General features: G+C 43.8%; 1 protein-coding gene across 2 annotated transcripts in view; it reads right to left on the minus strand.

The window, feature by feature from the left end:
• Positions 1–5490: 5490 nt before the first annotated feature.
• The window catches only part of HSF2BP (heat shock transcription factor 2 binding protein), a 30574-nt gene continuing 16654 nt past the window's right edge, over positions 5491–19410 (minus strand). The window contains exons 6-8 of one of the 2 annotated variants that reach the window (XM_032207454.1): positions 18833–18950; positions 13903–14006; positions 5491–6164 (exon numbers count right to left, since the gene is read on the minus strand). In XM_032207454.1, coding sequence (XP_032063345.1) covers positions 5956–6164; positions 13903–14006; positions 18833–18950 — 431 coding nt within the window. In that variant the 3' untranslated portion in view covers positions 5491–5955. The other variant, XM_032207534.1, reaches the window with a different exon arrangement.

The following is a 19410-nucleotide window of genomic DNA, read 5'->3' on the forward strand; positions in this document are numbered from 1 at the left end:
TGCCTGGGCACCGGCAGGCCCTGGCTGTGTCTGACAAGCAATCTCCGAAGGTTTCCGGGGCAGTATTACACGCTGTCAGCAGTGTTAAGGCTGAATAGCTCAGCGGCTGCTCAGGGCTGCGCAGGACATCGTTGCTAGAGAGGCTTCCTGAAGGGGCTTCCTTACGGGAACCGGGGTGACTCATTGCTACTCAGCGCCTCTCCTTTCAGGGAGATTAAGTTTCTGCTGCAACAGGGTGGTAATGAAAATGAAAATTGCTCTGCGGGAATGAACCGTTACCGGAACAAAAAGAAGAGAAGCTATACGTCTGGGAAGAGAAGCGATCGCTGTCGGTAGCTTCTCGTTACTGAACGATTTCCAAGCGCATGGAGGGCTCTGCTCTTCTTTGTGTCAGGCACGGTGTGAAGCTGCAGCTCCCCAAATGCAGCTGCACTCCTTCAGGCTGCAAAATGCAAAAAAATGGTCACAGGAGGGCACATAATTCTGTATGTGTGTGCTGGGGATCTTGCAAGCACTGCGGCACGCCTACACATGCAAATCGGAGGTAGTGTCCACAAAATGCAGGTTTGTAGGCAACGAGAACTCCTCCACACAGCCCCTAATTCATGTTATATCTGATACCATTTTAAAAGGAGCAAACTCTTTTGGGGATGCTCTTAAGCAAGTCTGAAACTGGACTGTTTTTACCTAGCTCCTCATAAGCCAAAGGAAACGTGGTGTGAGCTGCAAGGATGGCCACAGGCAGGCATGTGCCAGTGCCCCCAGGCAGAGCAAAGCCAGCCCAGCTGCGGGGACAGGAGCAAGGAGCATCTGCTCGCATGCCCTCCCCTCCGTGCTCTGCTTGCGGCTGCTGCCGTCAGAGGCCTTGCTGCCTTTATCGCTCACACTGGGCCCGCTTCCAAGCAGCAGGTCACAGCCACGCATTTGTAGCACGGCAGGAGTCCCTCGCCTCGTGCTGCAAGCCTCCCTAAGCTCTCCTGGGCCGATTAAAGTCTCCTCTTACGAACTTTCGTGGTTGTTTACGCTGCAGAGGAAAGGGGCGCTGGGCTTGAAAGGCTGCAGGCAGCTCAGCCGCGTGTTGAGCTGTCCTTTCGTCAGAGAGCTGCCCTGAGGTTCCCTCCGAGGCACGGGGGAGCAGCAGCAGCAGCCAGAGGTGCGGCAAAGCCAACTTACACCCACCGAGCCCCGGCCCCAGGAGCAGCTTTCCAGGTCTAAAAGCTCCCACCCTGCTGTGGCAGCAGCTTGGCTCAGCTCAGAAGCTGCCTGGCACCCCCCGCCCCCCTCCAAAAAAAAAAGTCTCTTTTGCATTCGCTGCATCCCTTGTGCCAGACCAATTAAGCCCTGCTGGGAGCATCGTCAGCAGGACGGGCACTGCCTTGCAGCCCCTGTGGGGACCCGCACCCATCGGCTGTCCCCTTAACACCCTGGTGCTTTGCTTCCCACACGGACCAGCCTCAAGACCCTTCCCCCTGTTTCTGTTTCCTTTCCATCACCGTGGTGTCACCTCGTAGATATTTCACCTTATATTTGTCCTGGTACATGCTAAGAGTATTCCTGGCCTGACCCTATAGTGAATGCACAGATCCAGGCTCCCACCACAATGACCTGGAGCTGCCTGTTCTTGGTCTTTCAGTTCCTGGAAACCCAAAGGCTGAGCAAAAGGAAAAAGCTCTCCTGAAGACCCATCCTTGCGCTGTACCAAGGGGGTGGCCCTGCTCGAGAGGGGTTGGAGCAGGTGGCCTCCAGAGCTCCCTGCCAGCCTCAACACTGCTGTGATGCTCTGAAGTTGACTCTGGACACCCCAGACTGCTCAGGACAAAAGGGTGCAGAGTTAAGTCCTGGGCCTTTTTTTCCTGCTTTTTCAATGTTCTGTTTTGTGCTAATGCAGGATGACTCTTACACTTTACTTGACAGCGGTGGCAATGCAGCAACAGAAGAAAAAAAGGCATTTATATCTCTGCAGAGAGCTTCAGAAAACTCACCTGCCTTTCTAACACCCGCCACATTCCTCTGCCGCAGTTCAAAGCGACACCCAAGTGGCATGAAAGCCACTCGAGTAGCTCAGTCGGGCCTGACTTTCCCCATTCAGCCGGGAAGCAGGCAGGTTGTGTGCTATCCTGCCCTCCCCCAGCCCGTGTCCAGGCCCTCACCAACCCTGCCCTCTCCTGCCTGCAGCCAAACAGCACGGAAAATGAAAAGCACGCCTTCAAAAAGATTGAGCACCTGGCATCAGAAGTGCTTTAACTGCAGTCGCGCCCACAGTAAAAATTATAGTCCTATAAATTACACGTGGGACTATAATTTGGTCAAGGTCTTTTTAAGGTTTCTGGCCCAGCAAGTTATAGGTTGTAAAGGTCACCATAAAGCATTGGAGACGTTAAAATCTGTATGACCTCAGGAGTTTGCTGGTGACTTTTACCAGCTGCAGCTTGGAACTCATATATTGGAGAAGGAATTGGCAGTGGCAGAAGTTCTTGCAGGGAAATTACGTCCCGAATAACATGGACATGTCCAGATGCAGCTGCCCTGGGGATGCTGTGGCTGGAAGGGAAGGGGCAGCAGTTCCTTGCATAGCCCTTGCCTTGTGGTGTGCAAAGGCACTGGGCAATGTTAACGGAGGAAACAGGTCCTTTGTTCCCCGATAAAACTCCCTTCTCCTCACCGCCAGCATCCCTCCGGACTGGAAGCAGTAGGAGAGATGAATCACACAGCATTTGCACGACTTGTAAAATCGTATCGAGTCTGACGTCCCATCCTGCTAATCACAGGGTATCGCAAGTGCAAACGTTAACCCGAAGGAGCTGGCACAACCAGATGAAACGCAATCATCCCAAAGTTCACTTGTGGCCGTACGGCCGAATGACCACCCGCTGCCATTCCTCCTCCTCCTTCCCTCTCTTCCCAAGGGCCAGCAGGCAACCACACACCATTTTCCCTTAGGAACGGGATAGCTGGCTGCCCTTCTGACCCAAAATCCCACAGGCCCTTCCAGAGGACACTCGTGCTGCCATACCTGCCACTTGGAGCCTCTGGGGAAATCCAGAGGTCTGCCTTCGGGCTGGTTCTTACCGTCTTCTGCTGAGGTTTTCCAGCCAGCTCCTGCTCAAAACCTACCTAAGGACCTCCACAAACAACCGGTGGGGCAGTGCATTGCACAGACCAATTCCTTAATTTACAGACAATATGTTTAGAGGCCCCTCGTTCATTTTTCCTTTGCATTTAATCAATCATCAGCATCAAATGTGAAAAGGGAGCATTTCCCAGGAGTGCCAGTGAACTGACGTAATTTCAGCAGCTTTGTGCGCAGTACATAAAACTTGGAGGAGTAAAGTTCAGTTTTAATTGTGCAGCTGATACTGTGAAGTAAACAGGGGTTATCTCCTACAGATTTTTAACAGAGATTATTCATCTTCTGAGATGGTTTAGCGTAAGAGTCAAATTCTTCTTCCAGCCATATCGCTGTGAATCTGGAGCAACGCTGATTATCTTCTCAATCCAGCACCAAACATACATTTTCTTCTTCAGCTGAAACTGTGAGATTGTGCAACGGAGGAAGTGACATTAATGGAGTACCTCCGGACTTTGAGCAGGGCTGCTGAAGCTTTCACTGCCTGAACTGCCTTGTCTCCTGCAAGCTGGTAAGGTGGCTGATGAGTTACCATACAGAATAACCCCAAACTTTTCAGCGGGATCCAGAAAAAGCACCCAACAGATGAAAACGAAGAAAGAAACAACAACAAAACCACTTTAAAGCCAGCATTTCCAAAGCCTACATTGAACTCTGGTTTTAAACCAGTAAAGCTTCCCAGTGGCCACAGCTTCAGGCTCAAATTTCACAGAAAATTAAAACCAAAGATTTATAATACATATTTTAAATGGTCTTTAACTACAGCAGGACAATGTAGTGTCGTATTGTGTTCTATATACCACCCGTGTTCAACTCGGGAGTGTTTCACTGACGGGGTGACTCCTTCTCATTTATCAATCTCGCATAATCAAACCCTCAGACCAGAAAAAGGACTTTCTCAAGGTAGGCGGCTCACTGATGGTGTGGTTCTGAAGAAGCAGTCCCGGCGAGCTGTGCCTGAAGAGCAAGGCATCTGGGAGACAGTCAGACACTTATCGTCAGATCTGAGCAGCCTGCTGGGCAGAACTGCAGTGTCCGGCCGGACTCACCTGTTTTAAGGTGGCTGCTAAGTGCTGAGCACACCCGAGGTTTTCGGTGGACACACAATTAAAATAAACAGCCCTGAGTGTCTTGCTTCCTGGTTTCACATGGAAATTAGGTGCCATTGCATTGCTTGTCCCTCTTCATAACATTTGCATGTGTCAGTCAGGTTTCACCAGTTCTGCTGCTCACAGAACTACTTTTCTCGTTTTCTGGTATTTACTGGCTTCCAGAAGTTTGATGAAAGACTTCCATGAGCAGATAGCCATTAAATGAAAAGTGGATGCCCTTTAGTGTTTCTTAGAATTGAACACTTTCATGAGTTGATATTCCAGGAAATTATAGGTTATCGCTCTGATCCCTTTAGGATTAAACTCTATGAGGTACAGCTAGGATGGCACGATAAGAAAACAAATCCAAAGAAAGCATGCTTTAAAGAAGATTTAAAGCCTTCCAAAAATTGGCACCTGCTGAGTTCAATGTGGTCTTGAATCAGACGCGGTGGAACCCCATGCAACCCTTTCGTGCGTGTGAGATCTGTATCTTGTCCTTCACGTGAAATAGTCCCAAATCAGACTGCTACCATCTGTAGTATTTGAGACGATTATTCCAAGTGATTTGAAGCTGATATACAGCATTTCTAAGTGCAAAAATTCATCATTCTGCAAAAAGCCTTACAGGAAATGCTCTTGTGCCTATACCTTAACCTACACTTTTTTACAATGGTCTTCCTGTAAAGCTATGTGTCAATCACAGCATTTAAATCCTATGTATTTTCTGTACAGCTCAATTAAAAGAAGTTCACGCTGAGTTTTGTTAGTATGTTGGATCCACAGCTGAGGCACCACAAATTTAGTATGAAAAAAGTTGCTACAACAGCGCTGCATTTCTCATTTGCTATTCCCTCGGACAGCATCACCTATCTGGCTGTCATCACAGCAATGGACTCTATTTTTTTCCCCAAAATAAATGTGTAAATCCCACCAACACAAAGCAGATGTTTGCATCAACCAATGAGGTAACCAAGTTATACAAAGAAGCTCCAACAAGCGACACAGCTTTGAGGCAACGCAATGCTGTTCCTGACAGAGGCAGTTTATTTGGCCTCTTCAGTGCACAACGAGGTACCACAAACAACAGTAATTCATTCCCCTTTTTTTTCCAGGCCTTTTGAAAGAAACAATGGCTCAATTTCTGGAATGCTTGGCAGCCACAAAATGCATTGATTTGCAGGTCCAGTGGATTGATGTGAATTTTGAAAACAGAATCCATTACACACCATAGAATGAGAGTTTTCTTTTATTAAAATGGAAAGAGAGGGAGAAATAACAACAATAACACCAGAACTTGGGATGCATACTGACACAAGGGTTAGGACAAGCAACAAAGCTTTCCTCCAGTACAATAATTTCTTAAGGGTGGACTGAAAGGATTATTTACCACTGCAATAAACAAGGGATTATCCATGTATGAGATGACTATGCTATTCCGTATACGTGATAAACAGACAACATAACCTGTATCACTTTGGAAACCCATTATCAACACAATTCTGCTCAAGAAGATTAGGTCTTTCCCGTCTCTACCAGATCAGCTAAGGTTATATTTGGACAGGTAAAATCCAACCCATTTTCCTCGGTATGATTTTACTTGGGTTAGCTAATTTCAGAAAAGGATTTTGTCAGAGGAACTTAGGCTGAGGTTTTTTCAGTCAAGACTCATTTCCAATAACTCTTGCAGCACAGAAACACAGGAAAGACATCAGCAGTTGGTGTCACAGAGCTTTTCTATGCTTCATACTCAAGTATTTTAAGATCTTCAAGTAGTTCTTTTGCAAGTGCTTGCAGATCCGCATTGCGGCTCTTTGTCAGCGCGATGATGCGCTGAAATGGCAAAGTATCACGCATCTCAGAGGCTGACTTGGCTAACACTTCTGGCTCCAGAATCACGGACTGGAGGAGCCGCAGAACATGCAGGCAGACTTCTGTATCCGGGTCTAAACATGGGGGAGGAAAAAAAAAAATCCAGAGCTTATTAGAAGCGAGTCCCAAAAAAGTAGCGTTAAAGTTCGACGCTGCCATTCCTCATGACCCACCACGCAAGCGGGGAAGAGCTGAAGGGCCGTAACTCGCAGCTGCCGGTGGGCTCCAGAAGGAACCTGAAAAGAAAACACCTAAGTCCTCCTCAGCAGTTTTCGGAGGGACGGACAACCAGAAACCTTTCTCTTGCCTTTCAGATTTTGAAAAGGTTGTAAGTGAGGGCATTTATCAACTTGAATTTATTCAGTCAGGAACCAAGATGTACTGGATGCAGTCCAATTTGAACGCACAACGAGCTATATCCCATTGCTACTCAGACTTAAGAAACAAACAGGCCAGCTAATCAAATCAGCAGTAAATCGCTTTCCTTTAATTTCTTTCTACATAAGCCTTCAGGTTCCTTCAAAGCTCAATAAAATATTAATCTTTACAAAACTTTCTTGGTAATGATATATCAACCTTTCAAGTGTTTAATTCGGTCTACACAAAATTGAAATGGGTACTGAAGCTAAGCTTGGGCTGAGGCAAGTTCTTTTATTTGCTGACTGATTTAATAACTACACCAATGGCCTGAAAAAGGAGTAAGGAGAATTATTCATTAAAGCATGAGGGGAAATGCTGAAAGCACCCAGGGGAGAAAATGGAGTAAGATGGACAGCGAAAATGACTATGGCTTTGAGCAAGAAACTATCTGTTCAGATGGGAATTTTTAAGCAATTCCCATTGGCGCAAAGCTGAGGTACAACATTAAAGAAAGCGACATCTGATCTACTCCCACAAGCCAGCCATTAGCTCTCTGCCTCCATTTTCCATCAGTAAATGAGAGATGGAGGCCTTTTCTACCATATCTTCTTCCCTATTTGAAGTGTAAACCTCCTAAGAAGTCGTTCTCCTGAGAGATGCAGAGAGTGGTATAACTGGAGGACACAGGAACTGCCCCAAACCACTCAATAACATGCGTTTTCTGAGCTCTTGTGCAACGAGAATCTTAGTCACTGGACATACTGGACAACTTTAGTCATCCAAGTCAGTATTTAAAAACAACAACAGCAACGATTGGTGCTGCACGCCCCACAGAAGTGACCGTGCCCATAGCACAGCTGCTGCTCCTGCTGGCTCCTGGGCTGAATTCCTTTCCATCATCAGCTCCAACAGGAGCTGGAGGAGAAGGGGAGCTTTGTGAAGTGATAAGGAGTCAAAACTCCTCATGGAGGAGTGCTGCAACTCAGCCTCACAGACAGCAAGGCTTTAAGCCCGGTTTCTTGGGCAGCAACACTTCAGTAAACCCTTTTGAAAAAAATGTGGGTCCAAGGTTTTGGTTTTCCGATTTATGCTGACCTCACTAAAAGCCTCGAATTCTTCCTTCCATTTCTTCCATTTTTGTCTTCATGCCTGCTAGTCTTTTTTAAAAATTCTTATATTTTTTCTGTGTACAATGTTCAAAGTCTGCACTTTTCATCTGCGCCCTTTCTCTGTACTTAGTATTCCTCCCTGGAAATAGCAGTAATAAGACACAGCCCAAACAGTCAAGAAGAAAGAAGCTTTTCAAAGTGAAATCTATGTAGCTCATTACAATCTTCCTCCGTGTGAGATTTCCCTCCATGAAATAAAGACATTAATACTTTTAGTGACTTGCAGTGCTGCTGGGAAGCTTCATGCATGTAAGATGTTGTAAATCTCTGGATGAAAAGTGCTCCATTATTAATGCTGTTACAAAGCATCTACATTAGCATTATCTGCAAGCGTCTAAAGGCTGCAGAAAGTAAAGAATTGATCAAGGAAGATGTGTTAAGCAGGGGAGGTAATGAGATTAGTATCTGTAGGAGATCAGGAAATGACTTCCAGTTTGACTAGCAAGAATGTTTTCCAGTAAGAGCAAAGAGATTCTAGGAAGAATCTCCAACAGCAGCCAGGGAAGCCCAACAGCTTGAGTCACTCAAGTGAAGCAGAGATTAGGCACTCAGGCACACAGCAAAGGAAGGAAATGGTCCTACACCAGAGGATGACATAACATGCATTTAACCTCTCATTTCCAGTGCTGAGTATGTGTTCCGAGATGCTCTGAATTAAATAAATACATATGCCTTGAAATATGCTCCCTTAAAATTACATATGGTTTTGAGAGGAGTACTTACTACAGAGAACCACATTTCCTAGGAGGATTTTTAAAAATAACCCTGGAAGTCTTTCTCTTCCCTCTCCTATATCATTAGGGATTTTTTCTAAAAGACCCATCTAGAGAATGCTCGCAAGAAATGCAAGGAATCTTCATTATTCAGCATTATCTGTATTTCAATAGCTTCCAGATTTAGTCATTTCTACACTAGCTGAGTAACATTTTGTTTGTACAAGATGAAAAAAAAAAAAAAACCTAAAAAGCTTCAGCTGCAATCAAATCATTGCACCAACAACTAGCGCACACGTCTCCTGCCCCGAAACTTCAGAACTGCGGCCATTATTTCTGGGGAAGAGGGTAGGGAATCAAGCTGCTTGCCTCAGTCGGGGACGACACGTGGAGCGTAAGCCAGCCACCCTCATAAAACGCTGATGTCATTTTAACAAGGCACTGAAGCTGCTGGAGTTGGCTGACGCTCTGTGAGCTGCCAGCAGCGCCGTTTGATGTCACTGGCGTTCGGTCACTGACAAAAGCAGCTGATAACGTGGCCAGGTTTTAGTCACATCTGTCATTAGCACCCTGCTCGCAGATGAACTGTTCCCTACAGCGGGATTGCAGTAATTGCATTACATCAATGCTAAACAGCTGATCTGCAATTGGCTCTGAGCTGTGTGAACTCCATTCACACGTGCCCCGTACCATTCCCTGGCCACCTGAACAAAAGATGTATTTATTACCAGCCAGCAGTTTACAGCTACGCCTGTGTATGACAGCAGTATTTCAACAGCTCCCCACCGCTGCTGCTGGTGTAATTCAGCTCAATCACTGTCTGATTCCAGCACAAAGGGACAACCTCTCCCTTCCCTTTTTATGAACCTGTCAGACTGCCCGTGTTCACAGCGGGTCTAACAGGGCCACAGCTTGTAGGATCCTGTGGAAGATCTTACATTGCTGAGCTGAGCTGGTATCTGCAGCAATGCAGGGTTTTCAGGACACTTTCATAATGCTGAGAGGTCTGAGGAGCCAAGAGGTGTTGCAATAAAGGCCCTTTGTGGGGAGGAAGCAGGGAGAACACTGTGGCAGAAAAAAGAATGAGTTTTGCTTGCTGTTGCAATTCTTACGGATACAAATGTACTTTCTCTTTCCAACATGCTTTCCCCAGCTCCTGTAGAGCAGCTGGGCTTGCTTCGGTCCGCTCCCTGGCAAAGAAACTGCTCTCACTATCAGCCACGGAGTTCAGCTAAGCAGAATGCCCCACTCCCCTACAGATACCTGCCTGTCATGCTTTTATCAAGGAAATCCTTGAGAGAGATTCCCAGAGTTCACAAGAGGAGAAGCCTCATGCTCCTCAGGAGAACATCAGCTTGCACGAGCCTGCTGTTAAGTAGGACGAGGACCTGGTCAAGAAACTCCTGCTCAGACAGTACGGACAGCCACCTGGGGCTCAGCTGGAGCTCCATCCAGACAAACATCACTTGCAGCAACTGCTCAGAGAAGAGCGTGGAAAAAGGGCAACATTCAGCGAGACCTCCTCTAGCCACTCTTCCAGCCCCTCGTCCAACAGTGGTTCAAGGACTTTCTGCGTCAGAGCTGATGTATTTGCATGCAAGAAAATGGATGTGGTCTGTAAGGGCAAGAAGGGCAATCTTCTTCTCCAGCCCAGTTTCACAGCCCTGAGACTATGAAACTGTTGAGAGCCTGACAGCCCGGTAACTGAGGTTTTGATTCACGAACCAAAATTTGTTTTAATACAGACACTGATTTATAAACAGCAGGGCTCTGTTTGTCCAGATGTCTTTTAAATAACATGCTGCCATGCAAATAACCCGACTTTCGAAAACTCTGACAGCCACATGCAATTCAAACAGAAAAGAAAGGCATTAGAAACCTTCAGGGTTAGTCATGAAAAGCAAATATTGAAGGTTGCAGGCAGCATTAGCAAAACGAGAATGCGCTTCCTATAGACATTTATAAAGGAGCCCATCATTTGCAAAGAATTTGGATAAACAAGGTTAGGTTTCCGTATGGAACTGCTGTGGAGGAAACTGAAGGGAGAGGTCTAAAATTAGTCCTCGTCTCTTGTCTTCTGTTTAATGAAGTACCTGCAGCAATTTCCCAGCTATGGATGGGAAATGTCACTGACATACTGCCTCTGAATTCCACCTTTCTCATGTATCCAACGAGAACGCTTTTTTTTTTAAAACTGCAATAAGAGAAAAAAAGGGGAAAAATAAAACATTTGTTTGTAGATGTTCTGTATGATCAAAAATGAAAAAAAAAAAAAACAAAACAAAACAAAAGAAAAAGCAAAACAGTATTTACTATTAATACCTGAGCTGAATGCATTTTCTGACTCTTCAAAAGATCCTTGGAAGAGAAAAGTCCCAGTCTACCTCTTGGGGAACTACAGATTGAAAGTCTTATTGCATCCACAGAAGTAAAGCACTGGAAAAAAATAATACTGAAAAAATCTCAAGTAGATTTCTACACAAAATTATATCATACCTTTTTCTACTGCTGGGGACGGGGCTTCCTTAAATCTGAAAGTTACATAAAACCTTTAGCCAAGACACCAACACAGGGATGGCAGATGGAGATGGAGAAAACTAAAGCTGCCTATTTTCTCCATGACAGTAACAGCTGCTCCACACACAAATGGTGCTCCGCAAGAAGAGAACTGCACTGATCCCACAAGCTGCTCCGCAGACAGCAATCTGAGTCATCCTGCACATGTTTCATGCTGGTGCCAGGCTGGGAAGGTACAGGCAGGTACAGGTGATACCTGTGCAACACCAGTACCTACACAACAGCTTGATAGCTATCGGACTGTTTTCTTCAGTGACCTCTGTTGTGTATTAAAGGATGCTCACCTTTTAGACAGTTCATAAAGGGGGGAGGAGGAGAATAGTTGCAAAGTGCTAAGGCTAGAGAGAGCTGCATTACCTTCAAAAAGTGTGTCAAACATTTGTTTTTCTCCTGTTTTCAGTATAGCCTCCAGCAGAAGGAGCTATTAAGAATTCTTCCTCGTGAATGTGAAGACAGACTGGCTCATCCAAATTTTCTGAAGGCGGCAGGACAGACAAACCCAGTTTGTTGTTAACATTCTCACTCCAGCAGGAATCTTCATCGGGTTCACCTCCTTTGTCTTACCAACCGTGTCTTCAATATCAAGGCATATTTCAAAAAGCCAACCTCAATCAAACCCCTCCTCGCTTTAGTTACAGCAATTTGGAATAAAGAGAGTCGAGTTATTTATTATTTGCTCTCTTCTTCACTTAATGGGAATTAAGTGCATTCTTCCTCAGGGGACGAGAGTATTGGGAAGGGACTGAAAATTCTGAGAAAGAATCGAGGGATTTAATAGCTGTGTACAAGCAACTGGGAGAAAAATGGCCTTGATGTATAGTATGAGGTCACAGGCACTTGTAGCCTGGTGACAGCAAAGCAAACAGGATGATTCCCTGAAAATAAAAAAGTCAGAGGATGATTTCTGGGGCCTCTCTTAGTGGGAACGGTGATAAAAGCTTAGAGAACCGTGGAAAGCTGAATCATCTCATAAGCCTTAACCAAAACACTCTCTGAGAAAGCTTCCTGTAGGAAGGCAGCATATACAGGATACCCTGACAGCAGAGTGCATTGCTCTGCTCTTTTGTATGGAAAAAACTGTGAGGCCTTCTGCTGTAGCAACTCCAGATGTATCTAAGCTGAATCATGGCTAGCAGAAGCTGAAGATGCTGGCCACGGAAACAGCCGAGGAGCACGTGTGGGAGGGAGCTGCTGGAAAAGTTTAGAAATGGATTAAATGCAGAGAAAAGGACTGAGATCTCACAAAGAGTGGCGGGAACAAGACTGGGTCTTGGATCTGACCTCTCATCTGATATACAAACTAGTCAGCCATCTCCCCTGACAGTAAGCAGACTTCCTCTGAAGGCAAAAATCTGAACCAGCAGATGGAGTATATCTGAGAATCTTACTCCTTTGCTGTAGCTGGAGAAAATTATTATCAAAAAGTAAAGGAATTAGCCATGCCCATCTTTTCCTTCCACCACCCTGCCATACGTGATTAAGGCTTTCAAAACATAGAGTAGCTTTTCAATTTCTTATTGCCACTAACAGCTGCAAATTATTTATAACTGTGCCCTGTTTCATCCTGTTATATGACCTGGGAGCCTTCTTCAAACAATAGACTGCATCAAACAAGATTAGCTTCCTTCTCTTATCACAACATTTGGAAGGGTACATTTGGGAACTCACATTTAGACAAGGTTTTTCTGGTTTTGGTTTGGTTGTTTGTTTTACTAGAGCAACAGCTTACGTATATACTAGCCAAACATACAGTGAAAGGAAATCTGAGCTAACATATGTTAAATTTCTACGTACGGCAGGATAAAGGATGATAGACTCAGTTCTCTCTGAGAACATGATTCTTCTCAAACTACATTAAAAACTATAAAACAGACAGGTGCTTTTCAACAGTGTTACAAGGATTACTAAAACTTCTGAGGTCACAGAAGAGTGAGCCTATGGCAGTTCAAAGCAGTAAGTTGTTTAGTGAAAAACGTGAGCACCTACATTTTCTTTAAAATAGTTGAGGGAATTGTGAGAACTGTGAGCAGCTTCCAGATTACCTGCCCAAGTCTAAGCTTTTCAAAAACTTTGATATTAAATTAGTTCCTCAAAAAAGCAGGTGCCACCTCTGCCACTTCAGCTACCTTTTGTATTTACTTCTTGTATTGCACAGCAGTAGAGAGGACTAACCTCCCCGATCCTATGAACTGCACACCGAAATCTTACAATGGGCAAGCCACAGAAACTGCAGAAACCCAAGACGGGGCAAACTCCAGGAGCAGTTCACAGGCAGGGCAGTGTCACGACTCTGTCCTTACTGCTGTCCTTACTGTCCCTGACAAGCTGTGCACGCAGCTGCCAGCCAAATTCCAACGCATGCTACCCACGTCAATCTCTGCTGGCTCCTACGCAGGGATTTGGAGCCTCTGAAAGAGCAGAGCCTTGATGTCAGTCTTGTAGCTGACAGTGGCAACAGAAGTCCTTGAAGTCCTGCACTGACCAAAGGCAAAGCTGGGAATAGTACTCAAGCCGGGCAAGCTCAAATCCTATTAGAGCAAAATGCCAGCCTTCAGCTGAGGAAGGGGTCACTTTTGTCACAGGCTGAGCGTAGCTCCAGAGAGTGGCTTATTTCCCCCAAATGTCTCAGAACACAGTCACATTTTCTTTTGTTAAATATTAGTGATAAATAGTTTCACTCAGGTTTTATTCTCAAGTTGGCACATGAAAACACAGGTGGCTTTTTTGAAAGCACTTCACAAAATTTCACCGTTTCCTGTTTGTAATACTACCACCCATAAATTTTGTATTAATGGAGTTATTACACACAGCACCAAAAATGTGGTGGGAAATGAACATCTCCTGCTATTTGACCTTTTTGTTTACTTTTAATCCGAAAAAAGCTTTACATATATCAGGTTACACATAAAAGTTTCTATTTTGGTATTTGCAATACCTATTCCCAAACCACAGTTCCCAAAGTCACAATCTGCAAGGTTCTCAGAACAACTTACCGTTCAACAGCCACCACAGCAAGGGAATGAAACCTGGACTTTCACTGATGTACTTCAAGCCTTTCAAGTTGATGCTCACGTTGTAAAGTGACATCAGCATTAGCCTGAAATGGAAAGGGAAAAGAAGTGACGTTCTTTGATTTCTTTGCATCTTTTGCTATTTACACCCATCGCATATTGATGCAGAAGCATCATTCTAATAACTTACCCTGTGATAACAGAAACAAGTCTCAAATGCTATATAAGCAATGTTGTGCGGAGCCTTGTTTCTACTGGTAAGTCATATACCAAGTGGAAAAATATCCCACGTGACAGTAAGAAAGTCCCATCAAACTCCATGAAGCCAGAAAGGAATCCAGATTCAGGATTTCAGGATTTCAGGAATCCAGATTGATTACGTTCAATTTACAAGTGGAAAGAGATCTGGCTTTTTTTTTTTTTTCTCGTTTAAGTCAACAACACCAGAATTCAATTTGGCCGTAAACTGTGCTCTTCTCTTAGCACAGGCCAAAAGGCACTCCTCTTCAACACCCTTGTTGCCAAATGACATTTGGGCAAACTCTAAGCTTTTTTTTTGTTTTTTTTTCCTCTGGTCTTTTATTATGGTCACTGACGTCAAAGAAGGACAGAACCAATATCCTGCCTTCCAGGTAACACGGGAAGTCGTCAGTTTGGCAGCTAGAAAGCATTTACTTACTTGGGAACTGAAAAAGATCTAAGATGACACCTCTGACAAACAGAAACCAAGACCGCCGTTCTTGACAGTTGTGCTGCACATCAGTGTGCAAACCACACAATAAAAATACACATAGCAAGTCTACAGTAATTTTAACCACATTCTGAAAAGCTTCCAGAAACTGCATTTCCTAATTTACCAGCCCCCTAAATAAGGAAGTTCATTAGTCATTTTTAGGGCTGCATACCAAACAGGTTATAAATTAAGCCAAAGTCCCAGTTTTCCTACAGAGGCGAAACCAGATTTGTTGGAGAAGGCGCCGCGTGTGAAAAGGATGGCTCCAGCCTGCCAACCCCACCAGCTTCTCCCGAGGAGGCTTCCACTGCAGTTATCACAAGCAAGAAAAGCTTCAGCACGGTCACTAACTTGAAGAATCTGAAAACCATTAAGAAAAGTGGGGTTGACTGTAGGTGCCACCTCAGCCTCAGCCTCAGCTTTCCAGTGCTACCGAGAACAACTGTTAATGCAGAGGATTTTGCTGGTATTAAGCCTTCTCCTGCAGCTTCTGCTTTCATCCATCCTTCCAGCAATATTCTCCTGCCCTGCCCTTTACGCAGAACATCTGTGCAGCTGTGCAGTAGCTGGGAAGACAGGATATTAGTGCATTTTATGATTTGCTACGGTTGATGTTGCTGTGAATTTCTATTTATTTTCCAAAGATGACAGCACGCAAGTCAGTTTTCTGGACAATGGAAAGGGAAGAGGAATGAGCCCAGCTCCTCCAACATTTACGGAACATGTCATCATACCCACCCACAGCGTGCTGCTGGGTTGCAGACAAAACAATAGCGGAGAAACAGGAATGGGTTGGAACTTGCTGCTCTGTTCTGGGGCCAGCTTGGCTGTTGTTATCTCTCCTGGCTGCGATAAACCTGCCTGCCACTGTACTGTCACCATTTCCAAGCAAGAGGGAAATAATGTTGTTCCTCATGGACTTCACACCTCATGTCTGTAGTTAAACAAGCGGCCATGCCTGAAGTTACTATGCCACCACCACCATTTCTGACAGTACCGTCAGACAGCAGGAGTGGAAAGCAACACGAGTCAGTTCAGGCAGCAATGGAAGAGGTGTGAGTTATATTATGTGCTGCACTATTACCAGTTTGATCACCTAGGCTATTAAGTAGTTAGAAGGAATAGTAGATAATTAAATCTGCTCCATCAGGGGCCACCAACAAGCAGTGTAGGGTGCTGTGGAGCTGAATTTGCAGCTTGTAAAGCCCACATGTTGCTTTTCATACGGCCCCTGCAGCTCCTGCTGGGTTCGAGAATCCAAGCCCTGACAAAGGACAGCAGTCGTAATTACCTATAATCAGCCAGAATGAAAGTGATCAAAAAGACAATCCCTTATAATGGAAAGTGGTAACATCTCTTGGCAATGTCTTTCATCATTAACCTGTTTGACATTTGCAGTTAGAAATAACGTGACATAAAAAGATGCTGCTATGCTTGTATTTTTCTCTTACTTGTTTGCTTTGTGCAGACGAAAGAGACAGAGTAGTGGTGGTGATCCAGGAAAGTGCTGCTGTTTGGAGTGGCGGAAGACTTAACCCACACCAGAAGCCAATGTTAAATGGCTAGCCCAGAAGTAGCAGCATATTATTACTAATTAAACATGCTCACGTGGGCACAACGTAGAAACTTTTGCAGATACTTCAAACCAGCCTCACCTCTTGCACATTCCAACAAGTGTTTTTCGAAATCCGTATTCTTATTGAAGGAAACCTGATGCACAGAATTACTTTATAAACAATACTTTCTGGTTTTTGTTAACTTGAAAGGTTTTTTTTAGTTATGTACTTTGTAGTCTTCACACTTAGGCAAGGCTAAACTTAATTAACGTCATGTACTACTGTATCTGTCAATGCTTTCTTTAAAATCTAGAACTAAAAGCACAGCTAAAGTCCCTTCTCTTTTCTCTTTCACTGATAATCCATGGGATTAGTACATACAACCAAATCTTTTCACTGTCTGCTTTCAATTACCACATAAGCAAAATTGAAGATTCTTAACAATTCAATATAAACAATTGTGTAAATGTTATTGACTGCCTAATTATTAAAAACGTTGAACAAAGCATATACTAATGAAAAGAAAATCTATAATCTTTCAACACCACTGTTTCAGAAAGGCAAAGAAACCCATGAGATTTCAGCCCTAGCACTCACATAGATGTCTTGGTTATACCTATTACATGCTCATAGACTAGAATGGATATCGTAGCAGTACTGGAATAAATGAGTTATTCTCTCTAAATGTTTTATTTATATGCTGTTACAGGTAAAACATGATGGCTAGAACTAAAAGAGAATTCTTTTTCAGTTTACTTTGTGTTTGATACTGCTGTGTAGAATTAACTCAGTTTCCCCTGATTTGTCACACAGAAAAGAAAAATATTTTTAAAATATAAGCTAACAAAGAATTTTAAAACAAGAAAACTGAGCAAAGAACAAACACACCCTTGAAAATATGAAGCCAATTTTTCTCTTTTATTGCTTACATTTTAAGTTGATGTTTTCCTTCCATGTAACACCACGGTGATGTTTTAAGAGAAACACATTGCCTTTCCACAATAATGGACATTTCCATCTATGAGATATAGCTGAGAAAATCTGTCTGTCTGTATGTATATATGAGTGTGTATGGGTGTATATAAATGTAATTCATGATGACTCTGAGTCTGTCTATATATAACTCTTAAATTTCACTATAATTTCTGTTAATTATCATATCTATCCTGTGATTGTCTTTCCTTTTGAATATCTTATGTTCCTTATGGCAGAGAGTTCTTCTGACATGTCTGCTTAGGAAAATGTTATTTAGAATCAACATGCAGCCAAAAATCTCACGTGCAGTGAACAACTTAAAAACAAACAAACAACCTCCCAAAAAATAACCTTCTTTGCTGGGCTGGGAGAGTGGAAAATCTCCAGAAAGGCTAACGAAGAGGTAAGTGTTAGTAATGAGTTTTAGGAACTGAACACCAACAAGACACAGGGAGCTTGTAGACAAAAAGGAAACCTGAGCACAGATGTAAAGACAAACACAGGGAAACATTTTGTGCTAAAACATTTGAGCAAACTCGGATCCTTCATTCCATGACAAGGCCATGAAGAAATCTCATTTCTGGCATTTGCTGTAATGTCACAATACAGCATTGTTTTTGGATTGCTTGTTTTTTAATCAAATGACAAGTTCAGAGTAAGAGGGGAAAAAAAAAAACACATTTCTATCTTTGTAAAACACTGGATAACATTATCATAGCACTGAATTCAAGCTAATGCAACATATGCTTAAAATTTGAAGCCACTTATCCTCAGCTTTTAATAGCTCTGAGAAAAAAGGAAAAGCCAACAGTTTATTTCATTCCTCCACCACCCGGTAAGTACAACTTTTCCAGTGTCTGAATAGTGTAACATGGCCTTAAGGTCTTTTCTTTACAACTTGGCATCACAAGGTCTCTTTACAGGCAGAACCTTTTAGAAATGTAAGTGCATGGTGCTTCTGGCTATTAAAGTAGGATAAAGTAATCTAATTTTTGCTTTTAGCAAACCACATTTTTTCACTAAGCAGATGTCGAATTTTACAGTCTTCTTCACATTGGAAAGGAACAAGTATGAGTCCACATTTCCCACCGTTATTATTTAAAGCTTGACCTCACACCTTCCTTATCAAAACATGAGCCCCTTGTAAGCCAGAGGAGCGTATCCCTGCTCATCCCTACAATATTACAGTGCTCAAGAGACTTTCAAAGAGACACACACCCTGGTTGAAGCCAGCGTTGCAGCCAAGCCTAGTGCATATGCAAGGAATGCTGCTGTGAAAACAGTTTTCCAACAATTATTTCTCATGTCACCACCAGATTTAAGTATTAGGAAGAAATTCTTTACTCAGAGGGTGGTGAGGCGCTGGCACAGGCTGCCCAGAGAAGCTGTGGGTGCCCCATCCCTGGAGGTGCTCAAGGCCAGGCTGGATGGGGCTGTGGGCAGCCTGGGCTGGGGGGAGGTGTCCCTGCCCATGGCAGGGGGGGGGATCCAGGTGGTCTTTAAGGTCCCTTCCAACCCAAACCAGTCTGTGATTCTGTGATCTCCATGAAAGGAAATAATGGAAGAGTGGGAAGACTCCTGTAATCACTGTGATCTGCACTGTAAGGTAATGGATTTCATTTGAAAGAAAAAAAAAAAGTCACCATACACTTTGAATTTGGTACAGAGTCCAGGCTTCATGTCTCCCAGGAGGTGCACCATTGTGTCCAACAATTCACGACTTGAAGTAACCAGGAACTCACGGCCACACGCCAGCGCAGCCACATCTGTGAGAGAACACAAAACATTACTCTAAAAATTCATGTTTCGAACAAAGGTTTATGCTAATTATGAGGACAACTAAAAAAAATGTCAGCTGTGAAGAATGAACTATGGCATCTATATAAACTTCAAATTATAACCATCTACACAGCAAATACTGAAGCAGCAAATGATACTGATTAAACTCCTTCATAATCCTGCTTTGATAATTCAAATATTTATTCAGGGTGGCCAGTATCCTAATAGTAACACAGTGAATCATGAAACAAAATGTTGGATTTAAGCAGTTCTGAGCTGACATCTGCAAGTAATGTGGGAATGAAGCAGAGCTGATCATCATAGGTTCCGTTTTACAAAAATGAGATTGCAGATTGTTTTACAATCAGTCAGTCCAATGTGCCTGGCACAGTACACAACTGAAACGCTTGTGAAAGTCTACTCAAAAGTTCTTTTTCTATTTCTCTG

Source organism: Aythya fuligula, chromosome 1, assembly GCF_009819795.1.
Source record: "Aythya fuligula isolate bAytFul2 chromosome 1, bAytFul2.pri, whole genome shotgun sequence".
Classification (NCBI taxonomy): Eukaryota; Metazoa; Chordata; class Aves; order Anseriformes; family Anatidae; genus Aythya; species Aythya fuligula.